Source organism: Marmota flaviventris, chromosome 5, assembly GCF_047511675.1.
Source record: "Marmota flaviventris isolate mMarFla1 chromosome 5, mMarFla1.hap1, whole genome shotgun sequence".
NCBI lineage: Eukaryota > Metazoa > Chordata > Mammalia > Rodentia > Sciuridae > Marmota > Marmota flaviventris.
In genome coordinates, this window is record NC_092502.1 from 114,609,879 (window position 1) to 114,637,604 (window position 27,726).

At 35.8% G+C, this 27,726-nt stretch overlaps 1 protein-coding gene across 1 annotated transcript in view; it reads left to right on the plus strand.

Moving 5' to 3' along the window:
* Positions 1–27,726, plus strand: part of Adamts6 (ADAM metallopeptidase with thrombospondin type 1 motif 6) — a 293,953-nt gene that overhangs the window by 263,420 nt on the left and 2,807 nt on the right. Inside the window, exons 22-24 of the mRNA XM_027951608.2 lie at positions 5,790–5,994; positions 16,606–16,782; positions 18,930–19,086. Coding sequence (XP_027807409.2) covers positions 5,790–5,994; positions 16,606–16,782; positions 18,930–19,086 — 539 coding nt within the window. The remainder of the gene's footprint in view (positions 1–5,789; positions 5,995–16,605; positions 16,783–18,929; positions 19,087–27,726) is intronic.

Sequence of the window (27,726 nt, forward strand, 5' to 3'; positions counted from 1 at the left end):
TAAAGGTCTATAAACAACTAAAAAAAATTTAAAAGAAAAGAATATTAACTCTTTTACTTGTGTTCCAAATGTTTTTTCCTAAAATGTTCATATTCTTTATGATGTTTTGATTTATGTTTACTTATAAAATTCAATATATGATTTAGGAAAGCTACGGGAAATTGAACTCAGGGGCACTCAACCACTGAGCCACATCCCCAGCCCTATTTTGTATCTTTTTAAGAGACAGGGTCTCACTGAGTTGTTTAGTGCCTCAGCTAAGTTGCTGAGGCTGACTTTGAACTCTCAGTCCTCCTGGGTCAGCCTCCCAAGCCACTGGGATTTCAGGCATATGCCACTGAACCTGGCTAAAATTTCTATTTCTTTCATTGGTATAATGTTTAGTAATGTCTTATTCACTCTAAAATTATATTTTCAAAGTTTCTTTTCTTATTTTAATGTGAAGTATAATCTATCTGATGTCTATTTGCCTAATTTGAAGAAAGAATCTGAACTTTCAAATATTATTTCTTCTCATAGCATTAGTTTAAAACTCCAAGTTGTGTTTTTTTCTTAGAAAGTATCTTTTTAAATAATGAAATATTTGAAAATGTCTTAAATGTGTTTATTTAGCATTATATTCTCCAGCTCCATCCATTTACCTGATAATGCCATGATTTTATTATCTTTTAATGCTGAGTGATTTTCCACTGTGTATATATATCAAAGTTTCCCTATCCATTCATCTACTAAAGGGCATCTGGGTTGGTTCTACAATTTAGCTATTGTGAATTGTGCTGCTGTAAACATTGGGGCTGTGTCCCTGTAGTATGCTGGTTTTAAGATTTGGGTATAAATCGAGGAGTAGGATAGCTTGGTCAAATAGTGGTTCCATTCCAAGTTTTCCAAGGAATCTCCATACTGCTTTCCATATTGGCTGCACCAATTTGCAGTTCCACCAGCAATGTATGAGTGTGCCTTTTTCCCCACATCCTCACCAACACTTATTGTTATTTGCATTCTTGATAGCTGCCATTCTGACTGGAGTGAAATGAAATCTTAGAGTAGTTTTGATTTGCATTTTTCTAATTGCTAAAGATGTTGAACATTTTTTTCATACGTTTTTTGATTGATTGTATATCCTCTTCTGAGAAGTGTCTGTTCAGATCCTTGGCCCATTTATTGATTGGGTAATTTGGTTGTTTTGTTTTTGTTTTGTTTTGTTTTGTTTTGGTGCTTAGCTTTTTGAGTTCTTTATATATCCTAGAGATGAGTGCTCTATCTGATGTGCAAGTGGTAAAAATTTGCTGCCAAGCTGTAGGCTCTCTATTCACCTCACTGATTATTTCTTTTGCTGAGAAGAAGCTTTTTAGTTTGAATCCATCCCATTTATAGATTCTTGGTTTTAATTCTTGTGCTATAGGAGTCTTATTAAGAAAGTTGGAGAATATAATATTAAGTGAAGCAAGCCAATCCCAAAAAACCAAAGGCTGAATGTTTTCTTTGATATGAGGATGCTGACTCATAATGGCGCTGGTGGCGGCAGGGTGTAACATGGGAGGGATGGAGGAACTTTAGATAGGGCAAAGGCAGGAGAGGGGAAGGGAGGGGGCAAAGGGGTGGGAATGATGGTAGAATGAGTTAGACATCATTACCTTAAGTACATGTATGAAGACATGAATGGTGTGAAAAAACTTTGTATACAATCAGTGACTTGAAAAATTGTGCTCTATATGTGTAATATGAAATGAATTGCATTCTGCCATCATGTATAACAAATTAGAATAAATAAATAATTTAATTTTTAAAAGTATTTACTATACTTACAAATGTCTATTTATATTGAAACCATTTGTAAGTACAGTATAGAAAAATAGAGGACAGTAAGATTTATCAATCCAATGTATTAGGAAAATGATAGGAAACTTGGAAGAACAAACAAAAAAGATATTGGTAGGGAAACAATAAAAGGGCTTATTTGGAAATCTTTGATGGGCCAGCAGAGACCTTTCTGGGAAACAGGGCTTTCATAGAGGCAACTTTTTAATGAGAAAGAGTATAGTAGTCAAGGTGGTGAATTGACTGTGAGTAAAAATAGTGGAATCCTTGACGTAGGCTTAAATAATTGGAAAAAAGGAAAGGGAGGAGTTGATATTAAAGGATATGACTGATAGGAAACTAGTATACTTCCATAAGAAAAGGAAGCAATGCTGAGTTAGAATCTAGAGAAAGGTCAAGTTCAGTTTTTTTTGCCATGTTTGTGTTTTGAGAGCAAGAATATTTCTACATATTACCTCATATGAAGAATCCCTACACTGATATTACATATTCTCTATGATATTGTGGTTTTTCTATTTGTGAAAAAAAGAGAGATAAAAACAACAAACCACACATTATAATAATACTGTGACCAAGAGTTAAAAAAAAATTGATTAATGAGATGTGGAACACACTGTACTTTGGACTCATAAGGCCCAACTAACTGGGTAAAAACATATAAAAATAGTGATATTACAAGAGAAAATATTGTAAGTACAGTAAGAGAGTTATAAGCAGAAGTGCTAAAGGAAGCCAAAGTGGCAAGAATTAATTTTTATCCAGAGGCTAGGTTTTGTTTAATGGTATTTTTATTGTATAATAGTTAACAATTATTGAGTCATTGAACCTCACCCATGGACAAGTATAATTTGTTATTTCAAGTTTAGAAAAAGATTCATCAGAGTCCTCTATAAAACTCCAAAACTTAAAACCTGGAGAGAATCACAGAAGTCATCTCAGCCAACTCCCATCATTTTATAGACCGAGGGTATTCTAAACTCTGGTGATGTTTTTCCCATTACACCAGACATCACTAACATTGTAACTTACAAAGCAACTGTCTGATAGCCTTTTAATACATCTAATTTTGCTTGCCTCATTGATATATTCTCAATTTCCACAACTTCAGAAATGTTTATGATTACATTGATTTTTTTTTTAAATTTAGGAAAACCTCAACTATAGAAAGTTTAGGTCCTAGAGAGTTCTGCTTAACGTTAGTTTCACTTTCCAGTCTAATAAATAATTTATTTTTTTAACCTTTGTTTTGAAAATATTTCTGAATATTTATTAGGTTTATTTCTTAGGTTTATCTTTAAACTCTGTGTCTTCTTATTTTAGTTTTCGTTTGTTTGTTTTATTTTCTTTTGCAGTGCTAGGGATCAAATCCTGGGCTTTGCTCATGCTAATGAATGTTCTACCACTGAGCTATAACAACTCTAGTGTGCATTCACACACGCACACACACACTCTCTCTCTCAATCCAAGTATTTAATATCAGTTTTTTTCATATGTTCTGCCATTCTCCTTTGAATTATAAAGCAAAAATAATATTCTGGTTTTAAGGTGGGTTCTTTCTTCAAAAATATTCTGCTTAACCAAAGTTGGGACAAAATTTTGGGATAGTGTCTCCCATATTTGTTCCTCCAAATAATATTATTGTTAATGTAGATTATAGAGGATACAGCAAACCTATCTAAAAAATTTCAGACTCTCAAATGTGAATCCCACTGACTGTTAGCCTCTAATGGATATGAGGGCATTGTGAGGATGAAGACAATTTGATCATTGGGTATGAGGAAGAGCACAGAAAGGACCAGCCTTGGGAATGTTCAGACTATGACAGAATTTCTGTGTTCATGCTTTTACCACTAAATCTAAAGGAAGACAAGGAAAATGACAGAAAACTAGGTATAATGCCAGCAGAGGATCAAATATGCAGAGAAGGAAGATGAAAAAAGCAGTACATCTTAAACTATACAGGATAATAGAGAAACTGAGACAAGCAGATGCAGTGGTATAATTGCAAGACTATATTAAATAACTAGGGTGTGATTTAATCCTTCAGAGAAACATGGGGAGGGATAATATGATGAGCAATAAAGATGCAACAGGGACTGAATAGTGACGTCTGAAATTAAAGTCAGAAAGGAAATTGTGAGGGTGGTTAATACTTTTACTTTCATATATTCCAAGTTGAAGGGTAGAATGATATATCTAGGCTAAGTTTCTGAGAAGAGATGATTGGTAATAAAAGAAGGGACAAAGAGTAAAAAGGCAGAGGTGGCCCTGACCCTGTGCACCAAAGAACACTAACACTGCCTGAATCACTGTTGTTACCCCAGGCACCTGTGTTTAATTTGAAGGTCTCCATCCCTCTTACATTATGAGACCTAATGAGATCATGGCTGGAGGTGGTATGACTGAGCTTTTTGTGGCTGAGTTATACACATTTCTGTTTTATCCCCTAATCTTGGTGATGAAATCACTGTTACAAATTGAATCAGAGTTTCACTATGGCTGGCATGCAAGTTATTATTCTCAGTTCACAGTTTCCTCCTTAACCAAAAATGGTACTAAGAACTTGGGATCATGTTCATCTGTAGAAAACATACAGGAAAGAATATGAAAATCACTTTAAATCTCCTTTGGAAAATGACTTAACAAACAACAACAAAAAATTAATTTCAGATTTTTAAAATTCAGGATTATCATTCTTTAAATGAATTTTAGGTTGCAAATTTTTAGATTTTAACAGCTTTTTAATTGAAAAACTGGTTAGCTATGGTATTTCTGAATATTGATTTTCTTCTATAAATAATAATACAAATAATATGAAACAAATACCATTGTTATTAGTTTGCTAAATATAGTTTCAAATATAGGCTACTAGTACTATAACTTCACTGAAATAGTACCTTCCATATACAAAACTGACATAATGCAGTGCTACTTAGAGAAATAATAAGGATTTTTTTTCTTAAGCTTTATGTGTTCTATCTGGGTAGTTTCCCACTCAAGAGCATCAGCATATTCATTGATGATAGTTGCATAACTTATAACAATGTATTGAAGAAAATATCTTTTTATCTACATTCTGTATTCAACAATGTTAAAATGAAATTCAGTTTAAAGGCAATTGATGGGGGTCATTGCTCTGAAATTATGTATATATATATATATTCATTGATGACTTTAAGGAAAGGAATGGATATACCTACAAATGTGAGATGTGTTCATTTGAGACATTTGAGTTTTTCCCCCACATTAGCCATACAAAAGCTGGTTTTTTAGGAGTAAAGGAGTTAGAACAAGGTATCTGTACATCTTCATAGAGCTGGCTTAGGGTTTTACTTTTGCCAAAAGTGTTTTAAGGCACCTATGTCCTCACTGTAGATACCTGGGCCTCTCTGCCCCAATAAGTACCATAAAGGCCTACTATCTTCATGAAGTTCATTTCTGGAAATTAGAAAGCAAATCCTCAATTCCTTTAGGATGACTTGAGCATATTATCTTCAATTATGGGAGAATCAGCCTCAATATAATACTATTAAAATTAATAACTATTTCTTATTGGTGATATGCCAGTATGTACTAAAGCTGGCTAGTACTTATTCTCGAGACCCTATTATTAGCTTATCTTCTCCTGTTCATATTATGTCAAATAGGTAGCTTGAAATCAGCCATAGTAAGGCATTATACCACAAAAATTGGCAAATGCCCCAATTCAGAACTCCCTTTCCACATGGAGAGCCAGTTGTCAAACATTTACTAGCATGGCACTGGAAACTTTAAATATTTATCTCTAACTGACACCGAATAATCTTCATTAGGGGGCTCTTCCATTTGCCACTTGTTATTTTAACCAACATGAACTGTTAGTTTTTCTAGGAAAAGGATAGAGTCCATTCATGCAAGTGCCTTCACTCGCCTGGAAATCTCCGATGTACTGAGGAAATGCTTTTCTGTGTTTCTTCCACTTCTTGCTGCAGGTGGTTCATTGGGGATTGGTTGGAGTGCAGCAAGACTTGTGATGGTGGGATGCGCACAAGGGCAGTGCTCTGCATCAGGAAGATCGGACCTTCAGAGGAGGAGACACTGGACTATAGTGGTTGTTTAACACACCGGCCTATCGAAAAAGAGCCCTGCAACAACCAGTCATGTCCACCTCAGTGGGTGGCTTTGGACTGGTCAGAAGTAAGGAAATCTGAGGCTGTATGTTTTCAGATGTCTTAACTATCAATACCAAAGCATTTAATATTAAGGACACCTGAGCATGTGAGCGCCTTAGAACTTAACAAGTAAGAACTGCATGACAGTGAATTCGGCCATGTTTTATTTTATTGCTGCTTATCAAGAAGTAGGGGGTTTTTTGAGTCAGGGAAGTCAATGAGAAATTATGCATCAATCTGATTGAAAAAAAGTCTACAGTAAATCTGAAATAACATTGTAGTGGGTACAAATATGATTTTTTTTTCTTTTCTTACTATACAAGCAGCATCACAAACTCAGAATTAGGACTATGTTATTAAAAACTGAAGTTCAAAAGGACAATTGGAATTTTTCTTACCCCATCTAGGCCTAGTGGCACATGACTATAATCCCAGTTTCTCTGGATGTTGGGGCAGAAGGATCACAAGTTCAAGGCCAGCCTGGGCAACTTGGTGAGACCCTGTCTTAAGATAAGAAATAAAAAGGGCTAGGGATAGAACTCAGTGGTAGAGCACCCCTGGGTTCAATGCCCAGTATGAAAAAGCAAATAAATAAAATAAAATTTTATTATCCCAAATTTTTGAAGACCTAGAGTGACCTTTTCTAGGATCTGAGTTGGAAGGCACAAAGTTTTAAAAATCTGTTTTTCAAGTAATGTAACAGCCTAATCACATAATTTTTAGATATGAGCCTTTATCAATTTATTATAATTTGTGATATATCTGTATGTTTTAATTGCTTCTATTTGCATCTGGAAAAGAGACGTGGAGCTGAGGGATATACCAAAAAGTCAAGTTCAGAATTTATCATTATCTTATATATATGATTAGTATATAAGATGGGACTAAGATGCTTTAGGGGCATGAATTTGTACAAAATAATCTAATATAATCCAGAGGAACTTGGAAAAGTGATCTTGTGGAAAACAAAAAAAGAGGTATATAATTTTTGTTCCCTCAGTATGCACAAGACATGTACATACACACACTTACAGCATTTTCCACATTTCACAAAGAAAAGCTGAATCTTCCGTAGCAGTGGTTAGTGTTAAAAAGAATGAGTACCTGGCTAGAGATAATTCTTTCAAATTAGCAAAACAGGATGCATTACAGACTCTATTCTAATATATCCTGCTGGAAATATTGTGGAACTTACTTTGGGTATTTCCTGTAGACCTCATGAGTTTGTCAAAAACAAATGAAAAAGTCAAACTGTTATTTAGGAACCTCTGGATGTAACTATTCCCCCTGTGAACCTTACTGCTTGGGTGGCCTTATTTTGCTAGAGAAACAGGCCAGAAGAACTATGTTTAAGATGGTACATGGAAGCAATGTTTCTGACCACTCATGATTATCCATGGACTCTGGCAGGAACTGGGAGTGTTCTCCTAAGTTTCCTGGCCATACTCCAGCTTTAGTAATTACATTCTACCTACTTTTTATTTGAAGTTTCAATCAAATATATAGTCATTGGTATTATCCAGTCCATGGTAGTAGAAAACAGTATAGACTTCTTTTCCCTAATAGTAGGTGCATTAACTTCTAAATTCATCTGAAAGATGAAATTCAATGATTAAAAAATAGATATTCTGCAGGATTAGACATTTATTAGTGCCCAGGATACTTATATAAATCCATAAATATTAATCAATAATGATGATAATTTATTATGGGAAAATCACAGTGGGAGACTTTATATTACAATTTGGCTGCAAGAGGAGCATTATAAGGTCAGAGCCAGCTTCAACAACAGCAGGGCACTAAGCAACTCAGTGAGACCCTATTTCTAAATAAAATACAAAATAGGGCTGGGGATGTGGCTTAGTGGTTGAGTGCCCCTGAATTTAATCCTCAGTACCAAAAAAACCTAAAACAAAACAAAAACTAAATAACTGGGTACAAAAGTCTTAGAGTTTCAAGTCAAGTTGGTTAAGTATGATTGTGTTTACTGGGATAGGCACTATGGAAAATATGAAAGAATCTTGTTAAAAAAGAAAATATTCATGAAGCAACTAGACATTAATATGACAGTGTTTAATAAACAGTGGATTGTGATATATAAATGTATAACACATAGAAATTCAGGGCTAAGCAGATAAAGGTAGCCTGGAAAAGTATCCTAGTTTTTTCAGTTGATGGGAGTTGCACTGAATATTGAGAATAGAATCTGAAGAGAATAGGGAAGCTGGAGAAGGTATTCCTGATAAGAGAATCAACTAAACAGAAACAAACATTTTAAGATAAAAGCAGGATGGGGAAAAAGTTTGTTTTAAAGATTAAGTAATAAAGTAGTACTAAGTAATAGGCTTGAAAGCAAAACTCTATGCCAAATCATCCTTCATAAGCAGAAATTAGAAGAAAGTTTTGCCAACCACTAAACTACCAAAACTTCCTTATATCAGACTTATTTCACATTGGTCTCCTGACCTACACTTCTCAGTATCATTGTGTTGTTTTTTTTTTTAAATAAATCCTGTGTCTTTCTTTTTTAAATATCTTTATTTTATTTTTATGTGGTGTTGAGGATCAAACCCAGCACCCCACGCATGCCAGGCGAGCGCGCTACCACTTGAGCCACATCCCCAGCCCTATCATTGTGTTTTTAAAATTTTTTATAGTTGTATATGGACAGAATGCCTTTATTTTATTTGTTTATTTTTATGTGGTGCTGAGAATTGAACCCAGTGCCTCACATGTGCAAGGCAAGTGATCTGCCACTGAAATACAGCTCCAGCTCCTCACTGTATTTTTGTTTTAAAATAAAACCACCAAAATAGAATCACCTTAAAAAATAGCTAACATATATTACCAATATGCTTCCATTTCAAATACCATTTTAAGGGTTTCTATTGAATTCAATTTCACATAGACTATATTTACCCCACTTTTAAAATTCTCATTCTAATCTATCCAATATTTGCAGTGACTTGCTCAAATGGTTCTTATAGGCAGGCATTTCTGGCAGCTGCCTGAAGAAATACATGTAAGCTGAGGGTACATTCAATCATAGTTCTGCTATCTTTAAAATAGCTGAGTCAAAGACTTAAGCAAAAGAAGATGGACTGGGCAGGTGGAGTGTACATGTTGTGACCACTACCTCAGATAAATCTTCACTAGTTGCTATTGTTTCTCTATAGATGACCCAGGAAACTATCATGGTGTAAGCATAGCTTCTGAAATGCTGCCAATAATGTCTAGTTGAACATCAGCTTTACCTCCTTCATCATCCTTTGTTCAATAGGAAAGATGGGTTTTGCCCAATGTGATCTCTCCTGTTTATATTGCAAAGGGTGGGTTTCATTCTTGGGCTTCCGTTTTGTTACTTTACCAGGAAGCCCATCTCTTCCCTAGATGGGTTAAAAAATAAATTGGAATAAAGAGCAGTAATTGAAATAAATGTCTGAGTAACTAGGTAGATGAAAGTGAGAACAAGAGCCTGTTCTTCCCAGAGAAGTAGAACACCTTCCCCTAATGACAGCAGGAGTCTGTGCAGAGGAGCAGGCAATGTTCAGTCTTTCACTTAACATTTTACAAATATTTTACACAATTTTATTTTGACACACCCGTGAAAACTTCCCTCTTCTTTCTGCTCCCTCCTCATTTTTAACCATCAGCCCTTTGAGCTTTGTTAATCACAGGGTGAGGTTCACTTGGTGAAAATATGTTGTAGTAAGAGGAATTTACCTTTTGACCCTTTACTTTTCTTTGCTGGCTACTCTAATACAGTATAAAATTTCCATTGTTGTAAAGCCAGCAACCATTTTCCCCAACATTTAAGCCCACCCAGCGCTTATGGCAACAGGGAAAAAAAAAAGCCAAATTTGAGTGCAGGGATATGGTTCATCAGCGGCTTTTTGTGAAAATAATGAAGTCACACCTTTCTCATTTTCTCCAATCTGTCCTCAATCTTGGGACCACCCTTGCTATGTTGGACTTTAAATGGTTTTCTTTCTTTGCCATCATTTGACAAGTAGCTCTTGAAAGCATTGCTTCTACTATGGATGGGCTCCAGCAGTTCTAATCCATTCTTCTGATATATCAGAGTGGGTTCTTTGACTACTGCAGAGTACCCTTTGGAAAGGGTCTATTTCTTGTACTTCTTTTGGACAAGTGAATAATGGACATCATATTCAGCTGACTTTGTAGGTAGCATTACACTGAGGTAGCATTATGTAAGGACTCGGGGTAGTGGTGGATCTACCTACAACCTACTTACACACTTGTTTGAGAAAAAATAATTGTGATATCATCATGCCTACACTTAGGTTCTCCACTGGCCCTGTAATTAAGTAAATTAAACCCCTCCTGCAAGAACTCAGTCTAACCCCAAAATTCTTCTCTAGTAATTTTTTCTAGTACATTTTTTCTATAAAATATGCTCTTGCATATTTTTAATCAAAGAATATTAAACAAAAGCATGAATGTGTCGCCTAAGAACCACCTCCTATATCCTGCTGCAATAAAAAGATAAAACAGATGGTCTGGTCAGGTTTTAAATAATTGTGAGATTCTAATTTTTGAATAAAAAAAGAAAGAAAATGTTATTTACCTGCAAGAAGGAGAAATAAATACTTTTATTAAAGAATTACTTATCCACTAAAATATTATCTTCTACTCTACTCCACTAAATGGTCTATTCTGAGAGGTTTTTATAACTATTCTTTAACTTAAAAATGAATTTTGGGTGTGGGGGTTGTAGCTCAGAGGTAGAGTGGTTGCCTGGCACATGTGAGGCACTGGGTTTCTTCCTCTGCACCACATAAAAATAAATAAATAAATAAAGGTATTGTGTCCAACTACAGATAAAAAATATTTTAAAAAATGAATTTTTATTACTGAACTACATATTTAAATTTTAATGATTACTAGTGGATTTATTGCATACTCAAAAGAATGTGCAAAAACATACACTTTGCATGGGTATAGACAAGTGATTACTTCTGTAGAATATTCTGAAGCATTCACACGTAGGCAAATGCCTGTTAATCACATATGTAACCATCACTATATCATGCTTTTCTAGAATTTCTTAATTTTTTAGGTAGCTTAATAAACTGAGATTGTTAGATGGAAACCACATTTTCTCTTTATCAGCAGGCTAAAGAAAGGCAATAGTGAAATTTAGGCTAAAGAAAGGAGAGGGAAGAAGTAAAAATAAAAACAAACTAAGGATATTTCCTCTTGACCATCTCTGGTGTTAGCTCAAAGGATTTGCTGGATCAAGTTCTACTGAGAATGAACCTATTCTACATAACATTCCTGTACCTTTACTATGTTTTAGAAACAATTTTTAAACACTTAGTTTTATAATCACCCTTAAGAAGTCCAGTATTTGCAAAGACCAGAGTTGAGAGTCTGGCTATAGACATGTAATATTTGTGACTATATCTGTAAGGCTCAGGCCTGATGTATTCATTAAGTAAGAATGTGATAAAAATGTATAGTAGTCTCCCCTTTATCCACAGAGACCTCCACTGGATGCCTAAAACTGTGGATAGTATTTCCTATGATAGAGTTTAATTTATAAAGAAGGCACAATAAGAGATTCACAACAGTAACTAACAATGAAATAAACAATTGTAATATAAAGTATGTATGGGCTGGGAGTGAGTGTAGCTCAGTGGTAGAGTGATTGCCTAGTGTGTGAGGCTTGTTGGACTCCCAGTACTAAAAAAAAAATAATTATATGAAAGTCATCTCTCTCAAAGTATGGTTTTTGTTTTTGAGAGCACATGGTTCTTTGTTCTGTACACTATACCTGGCTTTATCATATGCCCTGTAGCACTGCCACATAATACTAAAATTATTCTGTCATTCCATGTGTTTGTGCCCCACTGCCTCTTTTGTACTTTTCTGAATGCAGGTTCTATAGAGTATCTTCTCCCAGAAGAGCCTGATTTCCTAATAATTTAAGACTTGTTATAGATAGTATACTTGCTCCTTAATCAATGTCTTTAACTCTGCTGGAGGTGTGGCAACAACTTCTTCATTGGTAGTTGTAACCTCTCCAGTAATTTTTGTACTTTTCAATACAAACTTGAAAGTCTTCAATCTATAACCATCCCTTACTTGTAGTAAATGGCTTGGTCTCATTCATTTCGGAGGATCTCTTGATTAAGTCTTCACATAGCTGACTGCATTTGAACCATATTTTATGTTCATCCTCAGATACAATGCCTTTTTCATCTTAACTAAGAACTTTGTCACACACTGTGGCCAAGTTTTGTAACTTGAAGTGCAACAGCAAAACTTGCACAAATTTCTTTTTCTTCACAGTTTTACAGATTCTGAACTCTAAGTTTTTCTTGGATGTTAGACCCTATGCTGTGTACTTCACAGATATTGTCTAATTTAATCTTCATGATTAACTATCACTTTATATTTCAAATAATGAAGACATGCACTCAGAAGGTGCACTCAGAAGATTCATTCTTCTGTAAATTGTAGCAAGCTCAGTATATGATATTTTTTCTTTCCTTATATTTAAAGTATTCATCTTTTCAATTAAAGGAAGCACTTCACTGCTGCCCTTTGGCATATTCAAATTGCCTGTAACACTACTCTTGCACTTTGGGGCCATTCAGAAAAATAAAAGTCACTTGAACAGAAGCACTTGTGTTATGGTGACAATCAATATGAAAACCAAGGTGGCTACTAAGCGGGGATGGAGTGTAGCATATACAGTGTGGATACACTGAACAAAGGGATGATTCATGTTCCTGGCAGAACTGCACAAAATAATACTCATCACAATACTCAAAATGATGTGCAATTTAAAACTTATAAATTGTTTATTTCTGGAATTTTCCATTTAATATTTTTATACTATGAAACCACAGAAAGCAAAACTGCAGATAAAGGGGAAATTACTGCAGTTTTCAGCCATTCACTATTTTGAGAATGCAGTTGATTATTTCTCTACTTCTGCTGCTATAGGATGTGAATAGCCTTGGCTTATTAAGTCAATTTTTGGATATAATTTTGTATTCTTGCCTGAGTAAAATATATCATTATATGATTAGTTTTACACATAACTGCACATTTCCTACAGATGGTTTGTGTCTTTTGACATTTGTCTTTGGAGCTTTATTCTATTAGGAAATTGCCATCTGGATAGATCCATATTTCTCAGTGCTTCAGTTTTCTCACCTTTAACATAATAGGCATGATAATAGTACTTACTTCCTGAGGTTTCTGTGAGGATTAACTAGACCATTACCTGAAAAGGGCTTAATAAATATTAGTGCTACTTTCTCTTCTTATTATCAGTCTTATTTGTTTTGTTTTGGTTTTGGTTTCCTGGGGACTTCTCAAACAAAGATGAATGAATTGCCTGTCTGCATTGTCTGCCCCCCTTAATTGTAAACAGAACTTGGCATATGCTCATAGGAAAGACTGCTAGGTATTATTACATTCTTAAAACAATAGCAGAAGATTCTTGCTACCAGAAAAAAAAAAAATAGAGTAAGCAAAAGACGTATGTCTCAGCCTTCAATATGCATACATATAATTTTCAGATGTGGAGGGGGCAGGGAGAGTGGCACAAGTGCAGTTTTCAATGCATATTCCCAAGTTAGAAACTAATTACAGCCTCACAGTTTAAAAAAAAGACTGAGTCTCTATACATTCTTTGTGTTTTCTGCCTATCTCCTTAAGGAATGAAGGGTCTTTCTATCCATTTATACTTCACCTCAATTTTTATTTATTTATTTATTTATTTTTAGTTTTAATTGGAAACAATACCTATATTTTATTGATTTATTTTTATGTAGTGCTGAGGATCAAAACCAGTGCCTCACACTAGCTAGGTGAGTGCTCTACCACTGAGCCACAACCCTAGCCCCTCAATTTATTTTTCATATAAATGAACTAATATATGTTATGTGTTCTCCTGAATTTATTTCTGCCAGTACTAGAAGCAGCTTATGCATACAATAAAAACAGAAGAATGCATAATATATAGGCCCTAAGGGAAAAGTCAGAAGGCCTAGCAGTTAGTTCTAGCTCTACCATTTGTAATCTGTTGATTCCTTCATTATATTACATAAGCTTGCCTTATCTGTGATAATTCTAAAAAACTTGTTTAATGAAGTATTAGACAGTATTTTGTGAGCTGTGAAGCTCTAATGGCATATAAGGTAGTAGATTTATTATTTCCAATGATTATTTTATACATTAATAAAGTAGCAGAAATTTTCTAAGGCTTTGGCTTGGATGATGGAGGAATTGTGGCATAAAGTAAAGAGTACTAGATATGAATGGGGCAAACTGAAGACTTGGATCGGGGCTTTATTCACTCCATAGAAATTATTGAATGTTTTCATTACTTGAAATATAAAGTGATAGTTAATCATGAAGATTAAATTAGACAATATATGTGAAGTACATAGCATAGGGCCTAACATCCAAGAAAAACTTAGAGTAAGAAATAGCATTAGAATAATTTTGCCACTTACTATCTGTTCAATTTTCTATCAGTCAATTACTCTTAAGTTTGTTTCCTTATCTGACAAATATAATCGTAATTGCCATCTCATAGTTTTGTAAGTATCACTCAGCACAACACTTGGTACATACAGTGTTTATTAAAGGATAGGGGCTGTTAGTAGTAAGTAGCAGCTGTCATAGCTGCTATAGCAGCAACAGTATTAGCTTTGTGCCTGGCCCTGGTTTAACACTAGTGAAGACTGCAGATATCAATAGAAGGCATTGAATAATTTTTAGAATCAAAAGACAGTATTATCAGAGTTGTGCTTTAGAAAGGTCCCTCTGATATTCAGAAAGTGAATTGGAGTGAGGCAAGAGCAAGAAATAGAAGAACTATTAGAAAGTAGTTGCAAATTTTCATGTGGGAAATTAATATTTGAAGTAAGATTAGTGGCAGTGGAGATCAAGGAAATCAGCAGATGTGAGAGATTTAGGATGGGTCAATAAAACTTCATGACTGATTATATGAATAGTGTGAGGCTGCAGCAGCCTGTGAGCATGTTGATTTTGCTGTGAAAAGCAATAACAGGGATCAGGAATTTCTCCCTTGAGAAATTTCCCTATCACTTCTTCTGGAGCTGTACGTTAGAAATAACTGTATGTTATCGTCCTTCAAAAGGTATCCTAGCAGGGGCTGGGGATGTAGTTCAGTGGAAGAACTCTTGTCTAGCATGCACAAGGTCCTGGGTTCAATACCCATTACAAAAAAAAAAAAAATTAAAAACCTTAATGATTTTTTTTTCTTTTTCTGTGTTAAGGAAATGCATTCTCTTACTGCATTCATTGTGGTAAAAAGATTGTATAGGATCCTTAATTTTCACCTGAAAAACATGAATATTTTCCCCCTTTCTATGATACATACCAGGTTCAAAGATTACCACTAATAAAACTGCTCCAAAGTGTGTACAGTGTTCACTAAGACATTAAAACTAATGTCTAAAACTATCATCTCTCCAGATAAAGGACAGTGTTTCTTTATTGGGTGCTTACTGAAAGCCCTCAGCCAGATCCTAGGGTCAGGTGTGTGAGTGTGTGTATAAAGATAAAACAGAAGTGCAGTAATTTTTCAGGAGCTTATAGTATGGTAGAGATAAGAAGACATGTAAATAAATAATTATGAAACAGGCCAGTGGTGATGAGGTACACAAGAATGCTCTACATCTACTGTTACAGTACTTAACATTAGCCTTGTGTTCATGTGTCCCTCTCCCAACTATGACTCTGAGCTCCTTAAAGGTAGAGACTGTCTCATACATTTTTATCTCCTCCCCTTCTTTTATAGTTCATGTAAGAGATTAGGAAATGCATTTTGAAGGAAACATGCATAACCAGTGCTTCCAAGTATTGTGGATAAGGCCCTCACTTGACTGAGAGGAAATACAGATTTCAAGAAAGCATCCAGACATGTGGCAGTGAAAGCTGGATGACTTCAGTCAGCCACCACATTAAATAGGTGGTCCACAAAAGCACCTGGAGATAAGGCAAATAATAGGATGTATGCCATAGAGAGAAGCATCCTTTCCTCAATATGGAAAACAAACAAACCCAATTCTGAAGAACAGTCTAATATGCTATGTTTGTAACAGATGAACAGGGAAATTCCAAAGATTTTCTGTGCAATAAACCTTCACCTGTGACCTGTATTCTTAGCAGTCACATGATAACTGTAGTTGATCTACACCAGCCCCAACTAGCTTCACAGAGACAAGTCTTGTGGTCTATTAATAACATAAAAATTCTTTTTAGAAGACTACACCCAGCAAATAGGAAATCAAGAACTCTACATTCCAAAAATTAACAGAATCTTATCTTAGCTCAATGAGGCTGGGGATAGGGAGGAATGGAGAAAATAACCTATCACTAAGCAAAGAAGAAAATAAGTTAGCCAAGAAAAGCAAACATTGGATTTATCTCTTAAAGACCTTAGGGAAAAACTAAAAAAGTACTTTTGCTTAAACAGCTTTTAAGGAATTTCATTTCTGAGAGATTTTTGCCTAGAATCAGTGGGTATACATATTGTAAAATATACGCATTTACTTCAAGAAAGACTTTCCTCAAATTCTCCTGTCTTTAATCTATTGCTATTCATTAATATTTATTTTATTTCTAGTGTACTCCAAAATGTGGTCCAGGATTCAAGCATCGGATTGTTCTGTGTAAGAGCAGTGACCTTTCTAAAACATTCCCAGCTGCACAATGTCCAGAGGAAAGCAAACCTCCTGTCCGCATCCGCTGCAGTTTGGGCCGCTGCCCTCCTCCTCGCTGGGTGACAGGAGACTGGGGCCAGGTAAGGCAGTTGGAGTATGGGCTCCTGCTGAAGCAGCACCTTGAGACACAAACCCAAGATCCTTGTTTTAGTCATTAAAAACACTTGAGAGATGAGTAGCAACACAGTAATCAAAGTATGAGCCAAGTGCAGTGGTACATGCCAACAATCCCAGTGACCCAAAGCATCAAGTTGAACATGAGAAATACATCCAATTGTATCTTTCAATTAACTTTGTTTAATTAAAAAATACCAAGTTGGTATATTTGGATAGAATGAAAATTAAGTATTGTTCTTCTAAATATCAGAGAGAAAATTTATTGTTACATTAAAACATGATATCGTAGAAAGTAAATTTCTTAGCCAGTCAATTCCTTTATCCTATGGTATCATAATTGGCCTTATAGCTAGTTATCTTCTAATATCTGAGACTCAAATGAATCATAATAGCATAAAACTATATCAGTATGCTTTTGTTTGTGCTCTGAGTCTGCCCTCAGTTATTAAAAATAGCATTTTAGGACTGTGGATACAGCTCAGTGGTAGAGCACTTGCCTAGCATGTGTAAAACCCTGGGTTTGATCCCAGTTTCACAGTAGTAGTTCTGAAAATTCTTCTCCAAATTCCACATTACTGGAGCACAGCAGTACCTATACACTTTTTTATTTCAATTGAGAAAAGGTAAAGATTTTTAGTACCCATTAAGGTAACTAATGACACTTATTCTGTGCTCAGCCCTAAGGGAAAAAACATGATTGGAAAATAAATAAAACTTTGCATATCTGTAGAGATATTTGGTTTAATTTACGAAATGCTCAGATGGAATGCATCTGATGAGTTTAAACATTATATGCAATTTAGTGTTAAAATATGTTTCACTGTAGGTGCATGAAAGCTTCACAATACCTAATTGATATTAAATAATCTTTGTAGACATGTACTCATGATTTTTATTTTAAATTAGGTAGGCATTTCCTTCTTTATATATTTTTTGTTGTAATGCATGGTTGTACAAAGGACATTTGAAAGTTTTCTCTGCTCTACTGATCTTCCTTGGCTTATCAAGAGATTTCCCCTTCACCTTTCTTTTATTTTTCCCTCACTAGCTTCCACATATGAGAGAAAATATGACCGTTTACTTTCTGAATTTGGCTTGTTTCACTTAACAGTATGTTCTCAAGTTCCATCCATTTTCCTACAAATGACATAATTTCATTCTTCTTTATGACTGAATAAAACTCTGTAGTACATATTTATCACTTTTAATCATCCATTCATCCATTGATAGACACCTAGACTGGTTCCATAGTTTGGCTATTGTGAATTGTGCTTCTATAAGCATGGGTGTATATGTATCACTACAGTATAATGATTTTAATCCTTTAGGATCAATGCCAAGAGTGGTATAGCTGAGTCAAATGGTGGTTCCATGCCTAGTCTTTTGAGGAACTTCCATACTGATTCCTTAGTGATTGTATTGATTTACAATCCCACCAACAGTATAAAAAGAAAAAAAAAAAAAGAGTTCTTTTTTTTCTCCACATCCTCTCCAGCATTTATTGTTGATGATATTTTTTCTTTCTTTCTTTCTTTCTTTTTTTTTTTTTTTGTACCATAGATTTAACTCAGGAGCACTTAACCACTGAACCACATCCCCAGCCCTTTTTGTGTGTGTGTGTATTTTATTTAGAGACAGGGTCTAAATAAAAGTTGAGGCCCTAAGCAACTGAGGCTGGCTTTGAACTCATGATCCTCCTGTCTAAGCCTCCCAAGCTTCTGGGATTGATGGTATTCTCGATGGCTGCCATTCTAACTGGAATAAGATGAAATATCAGTGTGGTTTTTTTATATATATATAAAAGGATTGAACGCAGTGCCTCATACTTGTGAGATAAGCACTCCACAACTGAGCTACAGCCCCAGCCCTCAGTTTACTCACGAGTAGTAACTCTCAGAAGATCATTGTCAGGATTATATAAGATAATATTCTCTCTCTCTCTCTCTCTCTCTCTCTCTCTCTGTCTCTCTGTCTCTCTCTCTCTCTCTCTCACACACACACACACACACACACACACGTGTGGTTTTGATATTTGAAAATAGAGTCTTTTATACCTCCTGAAATTTGTTGAAATCAATATTTTTTTGTTTCTCTGTGTCTTTGAATTTAGTGTTCTGCTCAGTGTGGCCTTGGACAGCAAATGCGAACTGTGCAGTGTCTCTCCTATACTGGACAGGCATCTAGTGACTGTTCAGAAACTGTTCGGCCTCCATCAATGCAGCAGTGTGAAAGCAAATGTGACAGTACTCCCATCTCCAATACTGAAGGTAAATTCCCATAGAAAAGGGGCCTGGGGTCTTTAAGAACTCACCTGGACTGTTCCCAGGGGTTGAAGAGCCCCATAAACCCATAATTAAGGGATAGTATATAGAGAGTACTTGTGGAAGCTGTATATGCAGTAGATTATATACAGGAAATGTAAGTTTTTACTTGGCTGCTTCACAACTATTTGACCTTGTTAAGTCACTTAACTTCTCTGGTGCTCAGTTTACCTATCTATAAAATGAAAGATTAGAGTAGATAATATCTAAGGTATGTACAACAAACAGTCTATGTTTGATTTATCCCAGAATTCTATAGATGTTAATGAGTCATTTTTAAAAGTGAAAACTTTGGTTTCTTTTGGTATATGACAGTGAATCTTTATCATCATGAAGATTCAATTCATGCTTGTTACTCATTTTTTTATGTATAATGAAAGCATATATTTGCTAATTTTCTCAGCGTATAAACATGAAAAAAAATGTTTACAATAGAGGATAAAGGTCTTTGAGCACTGAAATTTTTCTTTCTTTTCTTATATATTGGAATTTCCCTTTATAAATGGCAGGTACCAGCCAAATTCCATAATTTTCATATCTTTTTTTAAAAATAAATTTTTCTTTATTCATTTAGAAACTCATTCAAAATTTCTTGAATGCTGCTATATATAAAGCACTGTCATAAATTATCAGGAATATGAAGTCAAATGTGGCATAGTCAAAAAATTTTAGACTGCCTCCTCATATAAAAAGAGAGGCATGAAGTCTTATCCTATATTAATTAAAAATTATAACTTTAATTTGCAATAACTCTGACTCTAATGCCATCTACTTAATTTGTTTTTGTTGGTTCCTGTAATAAGGGACAGTCTAGAAATCTAGCTTTCCCTCTCTTGAAAAGAGCTTAAAATCCATGATAAATAAAAGTAGTTTTCTTGGGAAAATTATGTCTTAACCAATCTAGCAGGGCGCAGTGGTGCAGGCCTGTGGCTCCGGACACTGAGCCAGGAGGATTGCAAGTTCAAAGCCAGCCTCAGCAATTTAGTGAGGCCCTAATACTAAAAAAACAAAGGGCTAGGGATGTGGCTTAGTGATTGAGCCCCCAGGGTTCAATCCCCACTACAAAAAAAAAAAAAAAAAAAAATCTACACAAAGATATCCCTTTTCCATGTGACTAAGTATTAACTGTCAATCACATGGTTTGAGGTGTGTCTCCTTATTTTTAAGAATCAAAAGATACAAGGTTAAGTGGGAGAAAAGATATGACTATCTTATTAAACTAGTCTACTATGGATATCATATTACACCCTGTATATATGTGAATATATGTATTATCTTAGTTATCTATCCTATTTATCTCACATACATAAATGGAACTCTGTATGTATATGTGTGCATGTGTGTGTGTTGGAGAGAGAGAGAGAGAGAGAGAGAGAGAGAGAGAGAGAGAGAATATTATCTTATATAATCCTGACAATGATCTTCTGAGAGTTACTACTCATGAGAAAACTGAGGCACAGAGAAGGATAGTGACTTGCCCATATTACAAGAGACAGGATTTGAACCCAGATTTGGCGTAGCCCAAGGGCCTGTTAGTCTCACTACAGTTACATTCTATCTCAGTTTACTCTTTAAAATAGGATAGTTTGAGCTGAGGTGTACTTCAGTAATAGAGTGCTTGCCTACCATGTGCAAGACTCTGGGTTTGGATACTTTGACATGAAAATATTTTTTGGTTTTAAAGTAGACCGAGTTCTGGCATGGGCATCAGCCTAATTCAATAGATTAAGCCTTAGCGATTGCTGAAAACCATGGCTTTTGACATGCCTACAGGAATATATAAGTTGAAGATATATTTATAATTTCACTTTAGGCAATTTTAGTAATTTGTCCAAAAAGAGTCTCTATTATGAGTAATTATAAGCTTTCTAACTAAAGATATAATACTGTTTTCAGAGTGGGCAGAATATCATTTGCAACTACACTTATTTCTGCCATGAAGAAATTCTCTTAAAATTGGTAGGTGTTAATCTGGAGTTTCTTAGATTCTTTGGAGAAACACCAAGTAGTCACTTCATCTGTTGGGCTAAATCATTTTTTATTAACATTAATCTGAAGTAAGCAGTTAAGACAATATTTTCAGACTTCTCAGTAAAGGAGGAAATTTTTAGGAAATTATTAATCCTGCAAAGTATGACTAATGCTAGAACTGTTATTACCTAAAGTGTTGACTCATTTAAAAGAAAGAGGATCCATCTCTTTCATAAAATTAGATTTAGGGTAAAAACAATATTTCTGTCATGACTTGTTTTGTGTTCTTTTTAACTTCCCAAAAGCATATGTGGAATGCTTTAAATACATAAAACTATTTCTTCATTTAATCAGCAGCTAATTATTGAATGTTTTCTGTGGCCAGACTCTGCTATTCCTTATGGAAAATTTAAATACATTTGTAAATGTATAGTCATTAAGGGCAAATGTTTAAGTTAAAAAAAAATGTTTAATTTTTAAAAAAAAAATTTAAAAGGGGCTGGTGATAAATTTTGGTGGTAGAGCATTTGCCCAGGGTCCATATCCCTGACTCTGGGTTCTATCTCTAATACTGCACACACACACACACACACACACACACAAAACACATTTTAATAATGGAAGTCAGAATGTGTTATATGAAGCAGTTTTCACAAGTGCTAAAGGATGCTCAAATGGAGGACCATGACTTTAACCTTTTGTACCAAGATAAGCTTCATAGACTAAGGGGTCTGTGGGCCAGCTGTAACATGTAGTTGGAGAAACCCAGGGCATACCCCAGGAAAAGTGGATAAAACATTTGAGCTGAATCCCAAGTTGTAATCCACTGAGAAATGGAATTGGCAGATACCATGGATCTCAAAAGAGCAGAGGCTCTTGCATGAAAATAATGTAGGAGTGGTCTGGTATGGTTTGTGGGGATCAGATCAGAGAGAGAAGAAATGCCTCTTAATAAGAGAAAGTTGGAGAGAACATCTTCTAGTGGAGGAAATTTGGTGCATGAGAACGGGAAAGGACCCTTCACCCAGCCAAGTCAGGTTCCTAGGGTGCTCAGTGGGAGGCTGCTAAATGGCCAGTTTAGCTCCACCTCAAGATGGTGCTGTAAGATCTAGGGGAGATTGCTTGGGATCCCAAATACAGTCTTTCGATGGGTTTCTGTGGATCAAATGAGCCACAGATCGAATTGTGAGAATTGATTGAACTACCAAGGTTTAGATAATGCCCCCCATGCTCATTATTTTTATGAAAATAATTTTAAAAATTCAAATATATAGCCAAGTTGAAAGAATTTTACAATGAACACTCACCATCTAGGTTTGAATATTAACATTTCACTAAACTTATTTTATCACAGGTATATTCATCTCTCAAGGTGATAGTTTTTAAGTAATATGCTCCATTTACCCAACCACTGGTTAATTTACTTAGCAAACATACTTACTGTGTGCCAGGCCCTGAAATTTTTGAAAGGAATACAACAAACAATGTCTCAGTCCTAGGGAGTATAGCTTAGTAAGGGTGGGAATGTGCAGACAAATAATTATAACAGTATGAGCAGTATTTTTAATAGAGGTAGCGAGAAGCTCCCCTGAGTGAATGCACGGAGGAGGGTGTATTCAACAGGAGGATCACTGAGAAGAGGAGTTGAGCTGGGCACTGGAAGGTACAAAGGTACAAAACAGTTCACCGAGGAGCCTCTGGGATGAGGGGCATTCCTGAGGACAGGTATGTGCAGATGTTTAAAATAATAAAATACATGGAGAGAGAGATTGAAGAAAGGGAAAGAAGTTAACACAACCAAAGATAGTAGAGAGAATCGGCAGTAGGGCATCTAGAAATTAAAATAGTGAGAGGCAAATTGTAGGAGAAAGAAGGGAGACACAGGTCACTGTGTTCAACATCTATTTTAGTGTTTTGTTTCTGCAAGCTTTTGGTGAAAGGTTAGAGCATTATAGGCACAATCTTGACAGACTGCCACTGAGGAGGGTAACACTACACTACTGCTCAGAGTGAATTGTAGACACACTGGGTATCACTGTATTTGAAATTCTAAGAATAATCTTTTTAAAAAAGTACTTAGAGCAGCTGGGACTAGCCTACTCAAGCTCATCTGAAATTCACCAAAATGCCATTTTATTCATTGTTCATGCAGTTTCAAGTTTCCTTGTAGTTTATATGTGCTTCTCAATAGCACAAGGCACTCTGTCATCTAGTATTTATTGCTGCCAGGTCATGATTCACGGTGTGCCATGAGCTGGTAACCAACCCAGGAAAGGAGTGGTTTCTGTACATTGGTTTACCAGCCTGAGATGTCTAACAGTGATGGATCTCGATCTCCCTCAAGTAAACATCTCTGGGAAAGCCTAGACAACTCACAAATCTCCTAACAAGATCCCTGAACAAAATAGCTACTGAATTTAGGTTTTTATGTGGAAGCTGATTGATGTATTAAAATCAGTGGAAGGAATGGTAAAGTTCACTTGGAAGACTTTGATTTCGAGGAGGTGAGGAAGGCCAATTTATTTTTTTGCCACTTCAAAGCACTCATAATCCACTTAGCATTTAGGTTCACATTCCTGGCTGTCTGACTTGGAGGGAACCTGGATCTGGGCTGGGATTATACCACCCAGAATGTGGGTGGCATCCAGGGAATAAGACTGGTTTTTAGAAAACTAAGAAAGCGAAGGTAGAAGGAATGGTTTAATCTGTGGTAACATGAAATCAGAATAAAATTCAATAGTTGTTGTCACCTTTCTTCAAGGACAAAAAGAAGTAGGTGGCCTGCTCCCATTGTAATGAATATGTCCCAGGAGAGATTTGTTATGTCCTCCTTTTCTATTCTGCATATATAAACTGTCAAGGACTGAAGTATATTTTATCGGGAGGAGCACACTGAGTACACATCTCCTAGCCCAACTCCCACACAGCACGAGCACATCTTCTACCTTCTCATTTCTCACCAGGCTCTACATTACCAAGGGCAGTTTGTAAAATGCATGGCTGTTTGCACTTTTTTTTAATCCAAAAGATGGACCTTATATGTTTAATTCACAACTCCACCTACTATGTTCTTCTGGATCTCATACATGTTTACAGGCACAGAGTATATGCATTCTACAAAGAGAGATGCTGAATGGTCCAACATGGTCATGGAGGAATCTGTCTCTGGGTATCCCAACTCACTCGAATGATACAATTAGGGAAGCTTTGCAAAGTTTGATGAAATAAATGTAAGATCATTCCATTTTAGGAGTTGGACCAAATCAAGCCTTCAAAGTCACAATGAATCTGAATCTAATTGCATCCTAAATTCTTAAGCCTCTGTTTAGCGAGTCTTTTAGGTCAGTGTTTTGAAAGATTAATGCAAATCACATGGGGAGAAGCTCATTGGAACATCAGTGATAAGTAGACTCATGTGTTGCCTGTGCAACAGGTTGTCTAATTTTATCATTCAACTCTACCCATACCCAGATCACCAACAAGAACCTCTCCAGCACGTGTGCCAAGTTACCTAAGGTTATAATAATGAATCTAGTTCACATTGCAGAGCAGAGGGGTTAGCTTTAAATCCTTGATGTGTTCCCAAGTTTCCCTAAGAGAGAATTTGGGAATACTCCATAAATTGCCATTTAACATTCTCACCAGAATTCTCTGGCCTTGGATAAAGTGGTACTTTTTTCAGGGGTGGGGTGGAGTGTAAAAAGAGAAGAGACTAGTTAGCTCTACAAAATGTTTCCAGAAACACACAATGAGGACCTCTCATTCTTCCAACATCCTAAAGACAAAATAGGTAGAAAGAGTGTCGTTATCATTCTCCTCCCAGGAGAGTACTTAGCTGGTACATGATGATAGTAGAAGAGAAAAGCAGATTCCTTCATCTTAGAATCTGTGACTCTGCAGGCTCAGATTCTACTATTTAAAAAGCAATAGATGACTGGGGTTGTAGTGAATGTGCAGCTCTTGCCCAGCATGTGTGAAGCCCTCACAACTACAGAGGATACTACCAGTTTTAAAGTTTTTTAAAAATTCTTAAATTAAAAAATTATTCCTAATATATTTTCTAACATTATCTGTTTGCAGATTATGTACTTGGGAATAGAGAAACTTTAAATTTTAAGATCTTTTAAGTATTAGAAGTCAATGCCAACTGAAGATCATTAAAACAGAACATTTCTGTTGTTTTAATGTCAATAAAAAATGTGATTTAATTTATGTACAACTTTTTCAGAATGATTTTTTTCATAAAAGTAGGTTGTATTGGGTATTGGCTCAAGAGAAGAAGAAAAAGATTATTTCATAATTTTAATGAGTTTGGGGATAAGGCAGACGAATGAATTAATTCAGGCCCCACGGCTGCATCAGCAACCTGTCAGTGAGTTGTCCCAACAAATCCATCCTTTCTAGCTAAGCTAAAAGTAGCCATAGGTTGATTGTACCAATATATTTTAAACCTGGTAAACTGGACACTTTGCCATACACCTAAAATCCCAGTGATTTTGGAGGCTGGGGCAGGAGGATGGCAAGTTGGAGGCCAGCTTCACCAACTCAGAGAAACCCTGTCTCAAAATAAATAATCAAAAGTGGGAGACATAGCTCAGTTCATTCCCCAGTATGATGATGATGATGGTGATATGATATGATATGATGATGATGATGATGATAATAATAATAACTTAAGTCTGGGACTAATATTTTGAAGATAACATTCAGTTTTCTATAATAATGGGATTTTTAAATATCTAAAGTCGTTTTTTTTTTACTCAAATTTTACAAAATTTGAAGAGAAAGATATAGTGAAGAAGAATAGGAAGAGCTAATGCAGATTCTAAATGATTGTAACCTAGAAAGCTTTTTAAAAAACATTTCTTTCCCTTCTCTAAGGAGACAGAGCAAACTCTCCAAAAACAAAAGACTGAGGAAACCCCAGACATCGACTCACCAGTGGTGTCAGTCAAGGGTCTACAGTCATTGTCAGTCAAGGGTCTGTGGTCATAGACACAGAGACATTTTGCACTTGTATGTCAAGAATGCTGCCAAAATAAGAGTGGCTTGGCAATTAAACAAATCTGAATTCTTATCCCATGTCTTAAACTGTTCTCAGCTGTGTGACACAGCTTGAGTTTCATAACCTTGAGCCTAAGTTTTGCTGTCTATGTAAATCTGACATTTTATATACTTAAAAGGATTAAATATAAAACTACATAAAATTGCTTGATAAATTCTAAGTTTTAGTGCTGTTTTTACCAAATCAAGCTCTTGTGACATTGAAAGACTGAGAGAATCAAACACCAGTCATGGCTAACTAGATTTCCATCAAACCAAAGTTTTGTAATGAACTCATTTTTCTAGTCAGGACTATTCCTAGAAGGCAAAAACAAGAAGGAGAACTGAGTCTTCAACACAGCCCTTCTTGGGAGTCCCTGCACCCACCAAGGCTGAATGTCTTCATACAGCACAGGTGTCTCCACACTAATGTGTCATCAGGGCTCTTTGTCTGAGTCTTGGCAGAAACCTGGCTCTTCCCTAGGTCTTTACTCCTGCCCCTGTGAGGATTTACCTGCTCCCTGTTTAATAGCTTTCTGTTAATTTGCTTCTGTGTATGCCTTCCTGGGAGCCTGTATTCATTTGGACAGGGATCATAAGAGAAATAATACATGAGTGCTGTTTTCAGCAGCAGGCGTTCTGGCATTGGGAGTGAACTGAGCACTCCCTCTGAGCCAGGTGGCATGGCATGTGCTTTTTATCGTGTGCATTACCTGGTACAAGCCTTACAGCACCCTTGAGCAGGCCTTATCGAGATCTTCATTTTAGAGATTGGATATCTGAGATTTAGAGTGGTGAAATAATTGGGTGAAGAACAAACATTATAAAAGGGCAGTGCTGGAATCCATCCCTGGGCCCACCTGTCAGTAGACCTCTTGGCTCTCACTGCTGTGTTGTGCTGCTGCCAAAGGCCAATCAGGAGATGCACGTAAGCAGCCCCTGGCTTCCTGAGCTTGATCCTGCAGCCAGGACCCAAATGCCTTCCTGCTTCCAAACAAATTATTTGGGAACTAATTTAATCCATTAAGTCCCATTGTCCAATGTAGAGTTGAAAACTTATGGGTTTTCAAGGGAGTTGGGGAGTTTAGAGAGGGACACCCTGGCCTAACCTCAGCCCACTCCATGCTAGATAGCTCCTGATTTAAAGGACTATTCTCTGGGCTTCTTCTGCACACAGAGTAGCCTAACTTCCAGCACTCACCTATGGAAGAAATAATCTACTGTTTATATTTGTAATAGACTGAATGAGTGGGTGGATGTGTAGGTAGAGGGAAAAGCAATTTACAAATATTCTATTGGGCCTGAGGTTGTGGCTCAAGTGGTAGGATGCTTACTTAGCATGTATGAGGCACTGAGTTCGATCCTCAGCACCACATATAAATAAATAAGTAAAATAAAGATATTATGTTCATTTACAACTAAACAATGTTTAAAAAACAAATATTCTATTTTACTTATTATGCATTATTTTATCAGTTACCAAAGTCTAAATCTAAAAGAAAATATGTGAATTTGCTTGTATTTTACTTAACCCAGAATTTTCCTGATGCAGCAACTCTTCCAAAAATGGGG